At 40.7% G+C, this 19,386-nt stretch overlaps 1 protein-coding gene across 1 annotated transcript in view; it reads left to right on the plus strand.

Annotated features, from left to right (window-relative positions):
- Znf277 (zinc finger protein 277) overlaps window positions 1–19,386 on the plus strand; it is a 109,922-nt gene that overhangs the window by 72,851 nt on the left and 17,685 nt on the right. Inside the window, exon 5 of the mRNA XM_013117845.3 lies at window positions 18,187–18,278. Within this exon, the coding sequence (XP_012973299.1) occupies window positions 18,187–18,278 (92 nt within the window). The remainder of the gene's footprint in view (window positions 1–18,186; window positions 18,279–19,386) is intronic.

Below are 19,386 nucleotides of genomic sequence, written 5' to 3' on the forward strand. Positions count from 1 at the left end.
GGAATCTTATTGTGACGTCAACATTACAGCCAAAAAAAAAAAAAGTCTGACATGAAACTTTTGATTAACCTCAGGAACTGTTTTGCTCAGTAAATGGCATTTGTCTTATGCTATTCAACTACCCGAATCAACTGTTATAATCAAACATCAAACAGAACGTCTTTTTTGTATGTTATATCAAGTCTGTTTATCCATTTGTGCAAGAGGAGAAGGGAAATTGGGCCCCTCTCTCAACAATACAGCCGAGTTAGCTCTCTCCATTCCTTGATAGCAGTTCTTAGTTATTCAAATGCCTGGTGAATAATTTTTTTCTTTTTTTTTTAATTCAACTACTTTTCTTTTTCCAACATACAATTTCTATTGCTTATTTGGGAATTTCCTACAATGCATCAATCACACTCACTTCCCATTCCTCCCAAGTCTACCCTTGTACCTGCCCCCAAGAAGAATACACCTAGTAGAATTTGTGTTGCCCATATACTCACTGGAGCATGGTCAGACACCCAGTGGCCAGTCCTTAAAGATAACTGGCTTCTTTCCCACCCTGCCTGAAGCCACCAGCTGTGAAGAGTTACACTTCAGCATCTTTATCACAATTTTTGAGAACTCTCTGCAATGGCTTCCTGTCTAGACTTAATTTTTTAGAGGGCAGGGAGAGGTTGTTGCATAAGCCTTCAGTGTCTCTCATTCTCAGTTACGAGTCTGCAGTCATTAATACCACTGCAATAGAAACTTCTTTACCCTAACAGCAGGAAGCAGCGTGGATCATGTCCTCCCATGATTTCCTGTGGCTGCATAGACCACGGACTTTCACATGGTCTTCAGTGGTAGCCGAGCGCTGACATCAACACAGCCTAAAATAGCACCACCAATTCATGTTTGATGTACAATGTCCTCCATACTGAACTTCCCTCTTCACATTTACGTGTTTAGTGGAGTGAGGCATGTAATTGTTCGCATGTGGAGGTCAGAAGACAACTTTTGGGAGTCGTTTTCTCCTTGCACTGTGTGGGATTGAACTAGGGTCATCAGGCTTGGTGGCAAGACCCGAGCTTGCTGAGCTGTCCCATCAGTCCTGTGTTCTGAACTTTTATTGACAGCTGAAAGTTTAAGAAAAGCCTAGTATTTTTTTTAATTTTGCTGTTACTGTTATTTTAAGATGTGTTTGTTTTTATTTTATGTATATGAGTGTTTATCAATATGCATTTATGTGTATCACGGGCATGTATGGTACCCATGGAAACAGTTAGATGGCACTGGACCCCTGGAACTGGAGTGGTAGACAGTTGTGAGCTTCCACACGGGATCCGGGAACCCTGCAAGAGTGGTACATCTTACCCGCTGAGCCATCTGCCCAGCCTCCCAGCGGGCCCCCCCCCACTTCTTAACTATTGAGGCATTGATTCCTCTTCAGGGTATTTCCTCTGGAAACTCCTGGATGCTGGTGTCTTTCTCCCTTTTCTCTAGAGGTCTTGTTAGTTCCGATACAAACACAAAATCAGTGCAATCTGGTCCTCTTGTGACCAGTGGGCATATGATTGGAGCATGACACACTCTAACTCTCCTCCTCCACCCTCTTACACCCATCATCCATCATGCTGTGGACAGGCCAGTGCCTCATCTTTGAAAACAGAAGCCCTTCATTTTATGTTATGTAAAAATAGTAATTTTTAAATATTAGAATTATTTAAGCTAAATAGCATATATATAATTACAGAAGTTGGTTGGCAAACTGCAGGTTAGTTCTTCCCAGCCTGTTCTGAGTGTGGTTCCTGTGTCACAGAGCACTGTTGTGCTTCCCAGTGCCTTAGAGAGGAGGAACCCAGCGATCTTCTCCCCTTCCCGAGCAGTTTTCTGTCTCCCAACTGCTAAGAGTTTCCGGTTTAGATGGTAAAGAATAGTGTCAAGGAGCCTAACTGGCTGACTGATGAGGCAATGCCCTCCATGGCTGATTAACAAAGCACTTCCCACTCTGACTGACTGGCAGCCATGACTTTTGTGCTGCTTTGGGTAAGGTAGATGATTTTTTTTTCCTTTCAGAGAGTTGGACCACAGAGAGATAAACACTTGTACTATTCTGATAAACGAATAAGGTAATAAGGTTTAGCTTGAAGAGCCCCTTTCCCTGTGGGCATTAGAAATGCATTTGTGGGGTAGGGGTTCAAGTGTAGATTCAGGTAAATGAACATGAAGCTATTTGAAAGGGAAATTGAGATGGCACCACTCACGTCTCTGTTTAGCATGAGGAGGTGGAAGTCTCTGGTGGTGTCCCTTCTCGTGGTGGAATGGCGACGGTGGCAGCTGGTTAAGAATAGCTCTGGCTGGTTCAAGAACTCCCAGGGGAGGAGGGTGAAGGCTCCTTTCCATTCTTCTGGCCCAAAGACTTCTGTAGTGTTGTCTTCTCAGGCTGCTATGAATGTTGCAGCATTGTTTCTTCAGGAATGTGAGCTGAGACACACCGGTGCTCTGATTTTGCCAAACTGCCTGTATTGAAGAGACAACTGACCCACATAAATTCTAGAACTATTACTGTTGGGTGCTATTTCATTTGCTTTCTAACTGCCTTATCAATGAGAAGCTTGTCAATAAATTTCTAATTCAGCTGGGAATTTGTCTTTGCAGCCCTCTATGTGCTAGCAAAATGTGCCACTCCTTGTGAGATAGCCTGGTAATACCATCCAATACAAGCCAGGCATCTTACCGAAAGTGTGACCTGTGTTTGAAATTGGGAGTGATATGTGAAGTATGATTCTGAAGGCCAGTAGCTGGTATTGAGAGCAGGCATGTATGAGACGTAGAAATGGTTGGTTTTAGCATGTTCCTTCAGCAAGCAGCTATCCGTCCTCCTCCTTGTTCTTGTTAGGAGCATGTGACAAAGCAAAAGCACTTCCGGGAACAAAACAGACAAGAGTGCTTGTCTAGCATGCAGAAGACCCTGGTTCAATCCCTAGTGTTGCATGAAGAGTAGCCGAGCCTAGGGTCCCAACGTTCCTTCTAGACCATCTCTCCAGTGACCTGAAGACCTCCTTCTCCTTCTAGGTGCTGCCACTTAAAGTTTACACCCACTTGAGAGTGGTAGCCTGGACACCAGCCCTGCAACACACAAGCCTTTGATAGAAACAGTAATATAATCCTCAGTGTTGCATCACCCATCTCTAGGCTCATCGCTGAGACCCCCAACCAAAATACAGTTTAGGAAGTAAAAAAGCATAGAGTGTGTGCAAGATAAGCCTTCCTGAGGAAATGCAGACCCTAAGAAGAGGCTGGCCCGAGAGTAAGTCAGTTCTCTAGAGGCACAGAACCAATGGAATGTCTGTACACGAGGGGGCTTTGTCAAACACTGGTTTCCAGCATGGGAGAGTTTTGGAATGCAGCAGCTTATCCAGTGTATTCCATAGTGTTCTTTTGTGTGATCATTATATATCTGCAATGACTTGCCACACCAGCTGCCCAAGGTTAGGCCAGACTCATAGGTTAGTGACAGTCCTCCCTTCTGATACTACTTGCCTGTGGGGTCAATCCCTTTTTTTTCTGAAAAGCTGTCTGTAAATTCAGAGGTTCCAGTCTTTCAGAAACAATAATTTCCCAGAGCACAGGAAACACTGTTTTAGGATTCTTGTCATTACAGTGGTAAAATACAAATCCAAACATGCCAAGAAGACTCCAAGGACAAAGTCTGGGAGATTCCCTACTTCAGAGCTCTCGCTGTCCCTTGAGAAGTGTTATCCTCCCAGGACAATTTCTATGTGTGAATGCTAGGTGTCCCTGACCAGGAAATCTTCCTGGAGGATTGGTTGCTAAGCTTTGACTGAGACTTTTTCAATAGTTGATTAAGTCATTGACCACACCCAAGTGTCATATGGCTCAGAGCCCCAAAACACTAATCACATGGCTGGCCTTTCAGCTTAGCTGATCCTGAGTCATCTGTGTAGCATAAGTAATCAACTGTAATAAGAGGGGCCACAGAGTAACAGAGTAACACAAAGGAAATTAAAAATGTTTATAAGCAGGGACAATGGCCGATCAAATTCTCCACTGCACAGCCCCCTACCTGATCGGGTTTCCTTTTCTAAGAAACCTGAGACCCAAATGTGGGGTCACCTCTGAGGGAGGGAGTGTGTTCTTTTCATTTTTCTTTTGAATGGGTGTGTCTGTTTATCCACTTTTTCTTCTGTTTTCTCAAAACTGTATTCCCTTGTGTTACCTCAGCCACAAACACTTCGTAGAAAAATAGCCATTAAAGGACCAAACACCTCAGAGGTGATCCCTGGCTCTGGGATGGCAAGTTAGAGGTTCTGTTGTCGTCCTGGGGGCCACTGTCATTACTATGCTAGGAAAAGGGACAGAATTGCCCAGGGTTCCCTGACCAAGGCATCCTAACAGATTCTTCTAGACTGTTGTTGTTTTGATTTTGTTTTGTTATTATGGCCGTTTCCTTTAGATTCATCATTTTAAACCTCAGGGCTGGGTTTTTGGTTTTTTGTCGTTCTCCCCCCCCCCTTCTTCTGCTAAGATGTTCTCTAAATGGTTCTCTCTGCCACTGACTGATTTTTATTCTTAAACTTTTTACCCTGATGCTCATTTCCTCTTCTTCCTGTGTTAACCCCTGTGATCTGCACCTGCAGCGTTATCCAGCTTCCCGGTGCTTATGAATAAAGATAAAGACTGCACTGACCCTTTGCTACTCTGTACCCATGAGACAAGCGTGCGGCTTGTAACTGCGACTCAGTGCCTAATGCAGAAGCTGATCTCATATTCTTACCACTGTGGCTCTGGTCCAAGCCAATCTTACAATGAAAATCTCATTTCCTTATACCAACTGCTTTGAGAAACTCAAACATATAACATCTGGGGTATTTACTTCATCTCTCCAGTCTGCAAACCCACAAATAAAGCCTACTAGATAGCCCAGCGTGACATTTCTTAGAAAAATAAAACCACCAAGCCAGTGGGGTTTGATTTGCACCTCTTTTTGATACTTACTGTGGACTGACTCCTAATGTTATCTTTCTGTTAATGAATGACTCTAAACATGTGCTATAGCTAATTATATCAGCTGCAAAGATGTACACGGAGAAATACAAAGAAGGAGAAGAGAAGTTAAAGGGAAGGAAGATGTACTTTCTTAATAGCCCAGGTATCCCAGGCTCTTTCTGGCTGGTTTCTGGACAGCCCAGGCTGACCAGTGTGCTGGGTCAGCACCAGGTGGCGTAAGTGTTATGGAAGGAGAAGGAGGAGGAGGAAGAAGAAGAAGAGGAAGAGTAGGAGAAGGAGCAGGAAGAAGAAGAGGAGGAGGAGGAGGTGGTGGAGAGGTTAAAGCGTAGTTTGGGTTTTGGTTGTTTGGTTTCAGTTCTTGTGGGGTTTAGGATTGAGTTGGTTTGATTTGGGTGGTTGTTGATGATGACGATGAGGAGGATGATTTGTGGTGGTTGTTGATGATGAGACGAGGAGGAGGATGATTTGCATTCAAAATAAGCAATAGTGAAAGTGTTAGGTCATGGAGACCACGGGGCTCTCTTCTACCTTGACTATTCCTCACTAGAGTTTTGGAGCAAGCTTGGGCCAACTCCCCTCCACAGGCATTCCATTCTCTGTGTAGATGCACACTTAATTTGCTTGGATGAATGAGAACATTTCAGCCCTTCATGACCTTGTTTGGTCAAGAACCTTTTGAGATATTTACAGTTTTGAGGTTTTCCCGGCCATCATCCATTTACGCTAATGTTATTGACCTCAGAAATTTCCCTTTTCCATATAACAGAACTGAGTTGCTGTTGAATTACTTGGTGGTTTCAGATTTCAAGGTAGGGTGTCTACAACCAAATGAAATACCTAGATCTAGGGTGATATAGATTTAGTGAGGAATATTCAAATAAATTATTGGGACAATTGAAGAAATCTACCTATTACGCAGCTGCTTCTTTAAGTTTATTTTCTTAAGAGTAATAATGATAGTTTTATGGTTGTGTTTAGAAGAGTGTTCTTTTAACAGAAAGCACTTTGCCTCATATACAAAGTAAGTGCTATGATACCTGCAAGTTATTTTTAAATAATTCAGCCAGAAAATAAGAAATGCATAAGGATGTAAGTTGTGTTATAGAGCTGGAGGAGGGCAAATGGAAAATGTTCATAGCTGACAGGCATTAAGTATAGGAATTTCATTGTGCTATTCTTTTAGATTCTCTGTTGAAAAGAGAAATTTTGTAATAAAAAATTGGAGGTGAGATGAAGTGGTGTCGAAAAAGCTTCTTGTATTAAACAGATTCCCACTAAGTCATGCAGCATGTCATTTCCATATTTTCTTAATTTACTGAATTGATAACAATCAACAATAATCAAAACTGTTTTAGACAAAATAGCATTGTGATTTAAATATTCATATGTTTTATTTTACATATAGCTACTGTTTGAGCAAAAGCATTTATCTTATTTGAAGTTTCTATTTCAAGAAATATGGAGAATTTCCTTTCAGTTTAGCACGCCCAAAAGTAAAACCTTGTAAAGTAGATGCAGGCAAACCTTGATACGATTATTCAGGGCTTTTTTTTTTCAGTACTGGGATCAATCCAAGGCCTTGTAGATACTAGGAAACCACTCTACCACTAACCTACAGCCCCAACTCACTTTAATAATTTAAAAACGTAAAATAAATGAAATTTATGAAAATGAATAATGAATAACTTCTGTAGCAGTGAATTTAGCCTCCTTAATAACTAGAATTGATAGCTACCACTCCATTTCATTTCTTCGTCTTGACTTGTACCTCCTGTTTACAAAAAAAAAAAATCTAGGAGTGTAGTTTTACAAATTTATGATGCATACTTACTAAAATTATGTATGTTATGGTTAAAATTAAAACTAGTAATTTTAAGTACATACCCAACCCTGAAGCCATGTAAAAATCTCTGTGTGTCTCTTAGACTTCACAAATTATCTATTATATGTTTGAAGGAAAAGAAAATTTAGGACCTTAAAAATCGTAACCAACAATCCATTCCTTTTCTTGGAATAGCTTCTTATATAGTAAGCTCTTCTCTTGAGACAATTACCAACTTTCTGCTCTGCACCAAACACAACTCTCCCCTCAAAGGGAACAAAAATAGATTATTCATGAGTCACATCTGAGTGACTGTGTACAGGAACATAGACAGTCCATGTACAGATAGGCTCTTGAGCATTTTATAGTTATGGAACAAAAGAAAGCCATAAATCAGGGCATTTTTCGAATGCTTTAGTGGAAACTGGTAGATGGGCAAGGGGTGGGGGTGAGGGGGGATCCTGCCATTGGTCTCAGGTGCTGTCTGGCAGCTTTTGGGTTGGTGGAGCTAGGAGTCTGTAAATATATCCCAAAAGATTTTACCTGGTAGGCACAGTAGCATTAGATCAGACACGGAAGTAGGCAATGAATGGCCCTTGTGGGGCCTAAAAATAGCACAAGACCATTTGACTCAAGGCCTGCAATGTTCCAGCCTGCTACAATCAGCCTTGTGGAATTTAAACACAGGTGCTGGGTTTTCCTGGGAGTTTCACATCATGGTGCTAGAAATGGAATACAAGACCTTGTGTGTATTATGCAAGTGCCTTACCACTGAAGCATTGTAGCTCTCCACAATCACAGTTGGCCACCTTCCCCAGACGTGGGATTGTTCTGAGAGCATCACATTACACACAAACTATACACAGTATGTCTGAGCCCTATTTCAGTAAGAAATACTCAGGGTCATTAATCCTTTGGGAAGCCCCATTAATCCTTTGGGAAGCCCATTTTGATCTTCAGGAGAGCATGCAAATTCATAGTGTATATATAGTCGCAACAGGAGTGCAAACTGAGTTATCATGTATTTGGAGTACTATAAGGAATTGTGTGCACAGGGCATAGAAATCATTTTCCATTGGTAATGATTGTTAGTACAGCTTCCTGAAGAAGCAGTGTAGATGCCTGGTCAGTTTAACTGGCAAAAGGAAGTACCACACAATGGTCTAAGATGGTGACTTTAACTATTGGCAGAATGTTTTCACAGGAAATTAGAGATCAGCAGAAAGTGAGCCTTAGGAAAGTGTTGTGTCCAAGGTAACCTGTGCACTAGTTAGTTGGAGAATCCAAACAATGCAGAACTCCTAAGTTACCAGTGACTTTCCACTCCACTCGCCGTAGAAAGGTAGCACTTGAACTAACTTGTGAGGGGGAGAGGCAGAGGGCAGAGAACTCCCACTGGGCAGAAGATGAAGCTGTTACAATAAAATGTCAGCTTAAGAAAACATAGAGAAAATCTATAAATCATCTCTCTGGCACCTGAAAGCCTCAGTAGATGGGAATCTCAGAGCACACCTAAGAGAGATGCTGTTCTCACCAGGTGGCAGTGACTGTCACGCCACAGCAAAGCCAGGTGCTCATTCTTGGATGTCAACATACTTGACTAGTTGTGTTCTTACTATTTGATGGCCTCTGTTTCTTCAGCTCATCATGGAAAGTCCAGTAGTTTAGTTCCAGGCTCAGAGGACAAGCCAAAGGTCTACCAGGCTAGAGAAAGTGGAAATCGTGTGTGGCTCAATGCTGGATACAGAAGTTACAAGACTAATGGGGAAAAGACTAGGAGGTAAAGTGGAGAAGAGAGTAAATACAAATAAGGTGAACGCAACAGCTTCGTCATTTGTAGAGCCAAGATCCAGAAAGTCAAAGACATTTGCATTACAATCCAGAACAATAGTAATTGTTTCTAGCCAGAACTCTGCATTGTAAACAAGTCAGATTGCATCTTGTATTTGGAATGCAGAGGAAAAACGTGGAAGTCCATTTCTAAAACCATCCTGTGCACAATTAAGCCTTTGCATACCAGACTTAAGTTCCAATGTTCTAGAAAATGAACTTGCATAGAATACTTCCTTTTCTGATTACATCAAGAGTAAGACATGATTGTCTTGTGTACTTTGTTATCCCTATTGTATTAGTGTGCTCTAAAGCTCCATCTGTTGAGAAATCCTCTCCTCTGATGTATTTCAGTGAAGCTCATATGGGTGCTTGGGAGGAAAATACTGATGCTTCCTTACCTCTCTAGATCTCTAATTGAACTTCACTAAATACAAAGATCAGTGTTAGAAGATGTACATTCACACATACTATAATGGTACATTCTGAACACAAAAGAGAAAAAGCTATTGTGTGGTCACACCAACTTTAGTACCAGAGCATTAAACAGCCAACCCAATCTCTTCACTGGGAGTTAGTTTCTGAAGGTCCTTGGAGCACACATAGTCTGATAAGTATTGAGCAATATTACTCAGAAATATAGTCTTACTGGAGTAGAGTGGTTGGGTGTGCTTAGAAAATAGGATGTGATATATATATATATATATATATATATATATATATATATACTTGCTTTAACTATTTGTAAAAGCCAGGAATCTGAGAAGAGACGTTTAGTAGAACACAGGTGATGTAAATGTAGAATGTAGACTATGGGGGTTGGGGTGGAAAAGTTTATCCAGCGATGGGGATAATTGGGTAGCAGATAGGGAAAAGACAGATGGGGATGTTATGGAGTATTGAGAGTGGGCTAAATAGAACAAAGGATCTTTGAAAGACGCATGTTTTTAACAAAGCATTATTTGTAAACCAGTTTAAAAATGTTTTAAAAAAACAATTCAAGGAGTTATTCTGTATAGCTGAATAATGCTGCTCTTGTTAACAAAATGCCAGTGCCAAACGTGAGGTGAACACTTTGAGTTATTGGTTAGGAAGGCTACAGAGACCTGCAAAGCAATACAGGCTTTCTTCATTCTTCTTGGTTGCCTAACAGAACTAGATAAGAGGTAGAACTGAGCTCTGAGTTTCCCTCCTGCTAGTTACTTTCATAATGCCACAAGGTACTGAGCAGACTACTGGAGAAGAAAAGACATCAGCTACTTTACCCAATTCTGAACCTACGAACTACAAACAGTGACTACCTGCCTATTGATGCGGTAATGGCACAGCTATTATGGTGGTAACCACCATCTCTCAGATTTTATTTGTGGTCCACTCCACAGGAGGGAATAAATACATGCCTGATATTGTAAACCTGGTCAAAAATCTATGGCTGGAGAAGACTATGACCCTGAGGGGGAATCTCACTACTGTTGCTTAGCAACAGTAGGACTAGACAAATACTATTCTCTTATCCTTAATCAGAGAAACTTCTCCAAGTAATGATGGGTGGTAGTAGTCTGACTGCTGAAAGTACATAAAATAAGTGAATTTGAGTGGTCAGTCCTAAATAGAACAATTATACTACCCTCTCAGATCACAGAAGGACGAGCAGAAAGTATGTAAGACCTAGAAAATAAGAAGGACAATTAAATGCTGTCTCCCAGGTATATACAGCCATCGGGGTGGGGACAGAAGCTGGTTCCTTAACACTGGTCTGCAAAAGACTGGGTCTATCAGTAGTCAGTCATGGATCAAGGCAAGGTTCATGGTACCCTGCCCTCCCTTCTGAATTATTGACTATTGATGGATTCTGGGTAGGGACAATCATACTTAGCAGTTATATGCCCAATAGTGAGATCACTAGACTCCAATGAATAGTTCCAACCTGTAATAACACAGATAATCCTGATTAAAACCACTGGATCCCAAAAGGAAGCAGAGACATGAAATGTGGGAGAGGGAACTGTCCTAGTTAGGGTTTCTATTACTATGAAAAGACACCATGACTATGGCACCTCCCTTTTGATTGTTTGTTTCTTTGTTTGTTTTCTTGAGTCAGGGTTTCTCTGTGTAGCTTTGACTGTCCTTGAACTCACTCTGTAGACCAGGCTAGCCTTGAACTCACAGAGATCTGCCTCCCAAGTGCTGGGATTAAAGATGTGTGTCACCACCACCACCCACCCCCTGACTGTTGCAACTCATATGAAGGAAACATTTAATTGGGTTGGTTTACAGTTTCAAGGATTAGTCAATTGTCATCACAGTGGGACATGAAGTGTGCAGACAGACAGGGTGCTAGAGACATAGCTGAGAGTTCTACATCTTGATCCACAAGCAACAGGAAGTAAACTGTATGCTGGGTGTAGCTTGAGCATAGGAGATCTCAAAGCCCACCTCCACAGTGACACATTTCCTCCAACAAAACCACACATACTCCAACAAAACCACACCTCCGAATAATGCTACTCCCCATGAGGGCCATTTTCTTTCAAACCACCATAGGAACTGTAGGGAATAGTGTCAAAAGTAGAAAAGAATGGGAGAGGGTAGGGACAAGAGTCAACAGAATGCACTATATACATGTATTAAGTTGCAAAAGAATGAATTAAATCCATACATTTTTTTAAGAAAATAGATGAAACATTGAAAAAATAACCACAAAAATATAGGCAGAGTCTTCATACTATTGGAATCACAAAAGCCAAGTATGGGAAGAACTCAAGCTGAGGTTCATCTAATAGGACAGAGAATCCCTTTGTGGAGAACTGAATGCCTCTGTGTCTATTGCTCCCAATTCTGGGGCCTTCCTTTCATTGGTATCAAAATGAGAAACAGGTATGATGCAAGGGTAGAATATAAAATGTCTTGACATCTAGGATTTTTAAAAATGTTTAGGTTAGTATGTAAACAAACTGCTTCATTATGGAATTTTCATACATAAGCATCATTGCACTGTTAAACTTCGTTTCAACTCACCGCTCCCTTGTGGCCCATCGCCATCTCTCCTGTCCCCGTGTTACTGATCCCTTCCTCTCAAAAGTGTTCATTCTGCTTTCTAGCCATAAGGATTCCATGACCTTCGATTTGTCCCTTCATCCTCTTTCTTTCAAGAACTTTCTCCCCTCCAATGGTGCCTGTCTTAGTTAGGGTCTCTACTGCTGTGAAGATACCATGACCATGGCAACTCTTATAAAGGAAAACACTTTGTGTTGACTCACTTGCAGTTCAGGGGTTCAGTCCATCATCGTCGTGGTGGGAAGCAAGGCAGGTGCAGGCAGACATGGTGCTGGAGAAGGAGTTAAGAGTTCTACATCTTGACTCACAGGCAACAGAAGCAGTCTGGGACACTGAGTGGTATCTTGAGCATATTTGAAACCTCAAAGCCTGCCTCCACAGTGACACACTTCTCCAACAAGGCCACACCCATTCCAACAAAGCCATGCCTCCTAGTAGTGCCACTCCCTATGATGGTCGTTTTTTTTTTCAAACCATCACACATAACACACACACACACACACAGTCTGAGTGGAAATCGGGCTTCCACATAAGGGGGGGAACATCAGTACTGTTTTTCCAAATTGTGTTTATTTTACTTAACATATTGATCTCCAGTTTCAGCTATTTTCTTTAAAATGTCACGATTTCATTTTTCTTTACAGCTAAATAAAATTTCATTGTGTATGTATACCATGTTTTCTAGATTCCTTCGTCATGAAGTCTTCATTTCCTGGCTATTGTAAACAATGTGTCAATAAACATAGATGTGCATGGATCTCAGTAGTCAGTTGACTTTGGGTGAATAACCGGCATGATACACCTGAGTCATATAGTAGCTCCATTTTAAAGTTTTAGGAATCTTCCATACTTGTTTCCATGCAGGCAACACAAGCTTACATTCCACCAGCAGCGTACCTTCACCATTATTTGTTGTCATCTGTGTTCTTGATAACTCTTTCAAACGGAAGGAGATAGAATGTCTGAATGTCAGGCTTTACATTTCCCTGATGACTAAATACATTGGACATGTTTTAAATATTTGTTGGTTGATTACTCTACTTGCTTTTGAGAACAGTGTTCAGTTTATTATTGGTTGGATGATTCAGAGTATTTAATTTCTGCACCTCTTTATATATTATAGTTATTAGTCCCCTCTCTGATGTGCAGTTGGTCAAGATTTTTCTCTTTAGTGTGGTGACCCTTCCTCTTGCTGAACAGAAACTTTATGTTTCACACAATCCTGATTGTCAGTTTTTGTGGTTATTTTGTGTATGCTTGGTGTCCTTATCAGAGGTGCTCATCTGTGCTCTTTTGCTCCAGCAGCTCCAGAGTTTCAGGTCTTATATTAAGGATCTGATCTATATTGAGTTGATGATTGTGGTTAAAGATAGTCCCTTCTTCTACATGAAGAAATCTGGTTTTCACAGCACCATTTGTTAAATGTGTTTTTGCAATATATGTTTTTTGACTGCTTTGTCAAAAATTAAATGGCTATAACTATGTGAGTTTATTTCTGGGTCCTCCGTTCTATTTCATTGGAACACATGCCTATTTTTGTGCCAGTATTGGAAAAATTTTGTTACCATGACCCTATAGTGATGGGGAAGTCCTGTGTATATGTCAATAAATCACGGTTGGCCAATAGGGAAGCAAGATAGGTGGGACTAGGAGTCCAGGAGGACTCTGGGTAGGAGAAACACAGGGAGTCATCATGTAGTCCGCCAGAGAAATAAGATGTCCGTCCGGTAAGAGAAATACTTAGATGGGTTAAATACTTAAGTCAGAGCTTGCCAGTAAGAAACAAGCAAGGCCAACAGCTTCATAATTAATATAGCCTCCTGTGTGTTCATTTGGGACTAATGTGACTCTGGAACCAGGCTGGCGGGAAGGCTTCACTCTACATTATAGTATCATTTGAGATCAGGTATTGTGATAGGTCCAGCTATTTCTGCTAAAGGTTTCTTTAAGTATTTGGAGGTTTTCATGCTTTTGCATGAATTTTAGGATTGTTTTTTCTAGCTTAATGATTGATATTGCAGGAATTTTGATTGGAGTTGTATTGAATCTGTAGATTGCTTTTGGTATTCTAACCAGTTTTTTGTTTGTTTGTTTGTTTGTTTGTTTTGTTTTGTTTTGCTTTTTGGTATTCTAAGCATTTCCACTGCCAATCCATGAGAAGTCTTTTGAAGGGTTGTTGGGTTTTTAGAGGTGGGGACTATTTATTATCATTGTTGTTATTATTGCTGTTTTGTATTTGCGTACATGCCTCCATGACTCTTGGAGGCCAAGTGCATTGGATTCCCTAGAGCTAGAGTTACAAAAGATTGTGTGCCTAGGTTCAAGGAACAAAATTCAAACTCTCTGTAAGAGCAATATGAGCTCTTTGACACCCGAGCCATCTCTCCATCTCTTGAGGAAGAATTTTACAAAGAATTTGGGCAAAGTCGAGCATGGCAGCATTCATCTATAGATACTCGGGATTCCGTGGCATGGGATCAGTTGAGTGCAGGAGTTCAAAGCCAGCCTGAAAAGCGTAAGAAGACCCATATAGGTAGCCCTGTCTGAGAAACATAGAGAGTGAAGGAGATTGAAATTTTGTTAGGAAATTGGGGAGAGTGTACTGTGAAGGATAAATATGATGGAAATATGTTACATATATGCATGGAAGTGACACAATGGAGTTCATTATTCCATACAATGAATACATACTGGGAAAACTTTTAAAAGGGATCAGAGATACAAAAGAAGGGAAAATTTGGGACAAAAGGAGAGTCAAATTAACTTGAAAATAATTAGGACCCAGTCTCTCTTATGTGACTGAAACTGCTGCAGATAATAGTGTCCCACTGCGAGAGATTCTTCCAGAGCCAAAATATGAGAGAACAGCCTGGTTTGGGTACTTTGTGATGCTTCTAATTTATTCCTGAATACTAGATAACTAGTTTACATATTACTTTAGTTACTTTTTGGCTACTCAGTTAAGATTCCACTAACAACTTAATTGTAGCCAATGAAAACCTATGACGACTTAGTATCACTATGGTACTGCCTCATAAAATCCCTTATATTTATGCTGAATCACAATGAAGAAAAAGTTAGGCTAAGTAAGATTTTTCTGTTAACAAAATTGGGATGAATATAGTCACAGACTGAGAAATGTGCAAGGTGTTGATTTTTCATGAGTTTACAGACTTTGAGTTAAATGAGAACAAGCAGATAAAGTGCATGCCCGGCCATCTTAGTTCTCCACAGTTTTCATTATTAACACTTGGCTGTGTTTCTGCTGCTGCTAACAAAATTGTTACTATGCTACTTTGAAATGCTTGTTGGATTGTTTTTCAGTCAAACTACGCAAAGGGTCAGTTTTCTTTTGCAGTACCTCCTTTTACTGTCAATTTCAACCTTGTGTAAAAAGTACTTAAACAAATCAAAGCCCTATTCAATGGTGCATCCCTGCATACCCAGCAATCGTGAAGCTAAGGCAAGATGGCAATTCAAGTTCAGCTTGAACTGTTTAGAATAACTGTCTCAAGAAATTTTCAGTTGTCTGATCTATTAGTTTCACTCCACTTTTTCTTGCTTCTATCTTCATCCACGCGCTGCCATCAGGAACCCAACCCTTCATATATCTGCTGTAGGCATGAATTTGAAGTCAAGCATTTCTGTTTTTTGTTTGTTTGTTTGTTTTGGTTTTTGTTGTTGTCGTTGTTTGTTTTCAAGACAGGGTTCCTCTGTATTGTTTTGGAGGCTGTCCTGGAACTTACTCTGTAGACCAGGCCGGCCTCAAACTCACAGAGATCCTCCTGCCTCTGCCTCTGCCTCCCGAGTGCTGGGATTAAAGGTGTGTGCCACCACCACCGGCTCAAGCATTTCTACCTTTACTAGTCAAAAGTCCAATATATTCCAATGCTGCAACTTCTATACTCCTTGAAGTTTCATAGCTTAGAAACTCCTCTGTCAGACCTTACATAACATGGTACTATACATACATAGCTTGGTATTGAACCAGGTATTAAAAGAATCCCAATATGTGACTCCTGGGTTCCTTCTCCACAGAATTAGTTCTCTTTGGCTTGTCCTATGAGTTCTATCTGCCTTAGCATCCTGAAATCTGTTTTTTTTTTTTTCTTTCTAGTAAGGTGGCTACTGTTGATGTTCACCTATCCTGTTTGAAAAGTATTCCCTAGAAGAAAATAACTAATGAGTAATTTTTTTCTCTCAAAGATCACAGCTTTATGCTGTTATCTAATGCCTGAAAATTGTGAAACTATATAGAGAAATTAGTTTTATTGTAGCTTCTTATGAAAGGGCTGGTTTGGTGTCCATTATTCCATTATGGCAGAAGCCAGATGCTTACTGAATTGATTTTCCTTAAGATGGCTTCTTAAGAGTGGAGGGAGAGCTCAGCCACTAACGTCTAAGCTCCCTGAAAGCTCACACACCAAAATGGCAGGGAGAGTTCAACTTCCAAGATAGCTTCTTGGTGTGTTTGTGGTCTTGAGTCTTGACTCCAGCTCATTTTGTGCTATTCTTTAAGTTTTTGTAGAACGAAATGGCTTCTATGAAGTTCTGTTTAGAGCCCCATGTTATAAGGCAATGTAGTGTGTATATGCAGCATGTAAATATAATGTAAGAAAACATCATGACTTTTTAAACTTCTAAGATTTCATGTCCTTTCAGAAGATAAAACAAGCAGCACATAGCAGAGATGATGGGAATTATGATGAGAACTGATATGATCGAAATAACCTTAAAAATCTTCATTTAGTGATGAGTGTACAGCTTAAACACATTATCTGATTCTTCATTCGTTCATTTATTTGTTTTGACATTGCCTCTCACTATGTATGTCTGACTAACCTGGAACTTGCTATGTAGACCATTCTGGCTTTGAGCTCACAGAGATCCACCCGTCTCTGTCTCAGGAGTCCTGGGGTTGAAGGCAAGCACCATCATGTCCAGCTAAATTCTTTGATTTAACCTTGTCAATAGTAATGTGAGGCAATATTTTCTGTGTGCTTTTACTATTTTGGTTTTCTGTTATTTTGTTTTGTTTTGTGCGATTGAATCTGGGCTCTATAGCCAAAGCTGACCTGAATCTCTTCTGGTAGCCCCATGGGCATCCAGCTTGTGGTCCTCCTGCCTGAGCCTCCTGAGTGCTGAGATTACAGGCATGCACCACCATGACATGGCATTTTTATCTGTTCCATTACAGCAGGTCTTACGGAGATAAATACAATACTGACCATAGGTGAAATTCAGATTTCCCACCCAGATCATCCCAGGCCTTCCAGGTGCTCTCTCCTGTTGTATCGCAGTAAAAAAAAATCACAATCACGCTGGATCTTGATAAGAGATGATGGTTTGTAAAAGTGAAAAGCAAAGGAGCAAACCCATCCCCAAGAAAGACAATGTGTAGAGCCACCCTGATGAGTGCAGAACCTAGAACATTTTAAAACTGTTTCGGTTGCAGCGCAACACAGTAACTATATATAAAACCACTGTTTACTACATGACTTTATCCCTTTGATGGGAGTCTCTGAGAGAAGGATTGCAATCATGGTAACTCTGATATTTATTTATAGTAATTCCATAATAATTTAATAAAACCTGGGCTCAGGATAATGGCATTGGAGATGGTGGGAAAAATATCAGAATCTGATTGCAAACTGAATGGAGATTTTGAGGATATGATCAATCAATGACCCTAGCAGATTCTGGTCTGATGAGAAAGTGAAGATAAGAAAAAATGACAAGGACCAAAGGAAGGTTCAGGAAGAATAAGGTCTTCCCTTGTTGACTCTTGGCTTTCATCCATTGCTGTCTGACCGGCGTGGTCTACTGCTATGTGCATACCTAGTTCCTTCTGTTTTTACTGAAAACAGATTTTCTCATACAATGTATTCTGATTACAATTTTCTCTCCCCCCAACTCCTCCCAGATCCTCCCCACTTTGACTCTCACCCAAATCCACAAACCTTTTCTCTCTCATTAGAATACAAACGAGCATCTAAAAAAATAATAATAAAGGAAAACAGCCCAAATAAGGCAAAATAAACAAACATTCAGGCGTCGAAGAAAAAGCACATGAAACATACAGATGCTGAGAGACACACATTTACTCAACACAGAAAACCCATAAAACAAAATCATATAGCATACTGTATAAGCAAAAGATCTATAAATTTTTTTAAGTCCATACAAAGCATTGTGAGATTTTTTTTTAAGAAGCTTTCAAAATACCCCGTTTGTTTTGTGTTGACCACCGACTGCTGGGCACAACCTGCCCTTGAGTGAGGTTTGAATTCCCAGTAAGACTCCCTTGGAGAAAACTGATTTAGACTTAGAGTTTCAATGTCAGGATAAGAACAAAGAAATTTGAAGTATTGCAACTTTCATGCAGGACCTTTGTCCTCTGATACTCTCATTCAGACTGACGTTTCTCAGTGACTAACTGAAAGCATTAAAGATAACTTCATAAATCTTTTCCTAATTTACAGAAAGACATTCTGGATCAGCAACAGCGAGAGCGAAATGATACGAGCTTTCATGGCGTGTGTATGTTTTGCAGTGAGGAATTCCGTGGAAACAGGTTTGCCATTCTCTGACTTTTTTAAATGCTTTGGGCCAATACATCATCTCTGCCCTTTATTAAAGGCTTTTTTAGTTGGATTGGAGCAAACCTCAAGCCTTGATCGAATCAGAGCTCATCTTAGCCTCCATTCTGTGGTCTTCTCGGCTCTTTTCTGGGTGTTCATACAGGCTTACATTTGCACGTGGTCTTCTAAAACCCCCAGCTATATCATAACTCTCAAAAGGCATCTGGATATCTCCCTTCCCAGATTGTCTGAGGTGTTTTATCGAGTATAGTGCTTGCCACAAATGATACTTTTCTCAAGCAGCTGCAGTGTTTTAAAAAAAAAATGAGTTGTTGCATTTTTGGGACACATGCTCAGGTGGAGATATTTTATTCTCTAAGTCGGCTGAGAACTCTGGTGAGAGCTTGGGCAGCACTGCTAGGCAGGGCTGGTCGTGGCACTCTTCAGGGATACCCACTCCCATGATGCCCCTCTAGCGGCTGGGAGGCTTCAGTGTGAAGTCACAGAGGATCTGCCGAGGGAAATGGAGAGAGCCAGTTAAGACACCACTAAGCTCGCAGCTCCTGCCGCAGTCCAGTCGCCTTTCCTAAATAAGCACTCTTGAATTATTGATTTCTAGTCTCGTAGAACTAAGCTGTCTGTCCTTAGTGCTGTCAGGGAGGAGCCGCTGCACGGAGCTCACTCCATCATTCGATGGGGCCTCTCGAACAGCGGTGTTCTAACTTCATCCCATGTGTCCAGACCACAGAACTGTAAAGAAAGATCTGACAGTGTGTGAGATGAGACCGGGGAAGAAGATAAGACCGGAGAAGGCGACAGAAAACTTTGTTTCTAAAGTCTGCTGAGGAATAATTGAGAAGAAAAAGTATTTGAAATAATATTTTTAAGTAAAACTTCACCAGGCATTGGTGGTGCTTGCCTTTAATCCCAGCACTCAGGAGGCAGAGGCAGGTGGATCTCTGTGAGCTCGAAGCCAGCCTGGTCTACAGATCGAGTTCCTAGACAGGCTCCAAAGTAGTATAGAGAAAACCTTGTCTCAAAAAACCAAAAAAAAAAAAAAAAAAAAAAAAAAAAGAAGAAGAAGAAGAAGAAGAAGAACAG

Source organism: Mesocricetus auratus, unplaced genomic scaffold, assembly GCF_017639785.1.
Source record: "Mesocricetus auratus isolate SY011 unplaced genomic scaffold, BCM_Maur_2.0 Super-Scaffold_15014, whole genome shotgun sequence".
In the NCBI taxonomy this organism is placed as follows: Eukaryota; Metazoa; Chordata; class Mammalia; order Rodentia; family Cricetidae; genus Mesocricetus; species Mesocricetus auratus.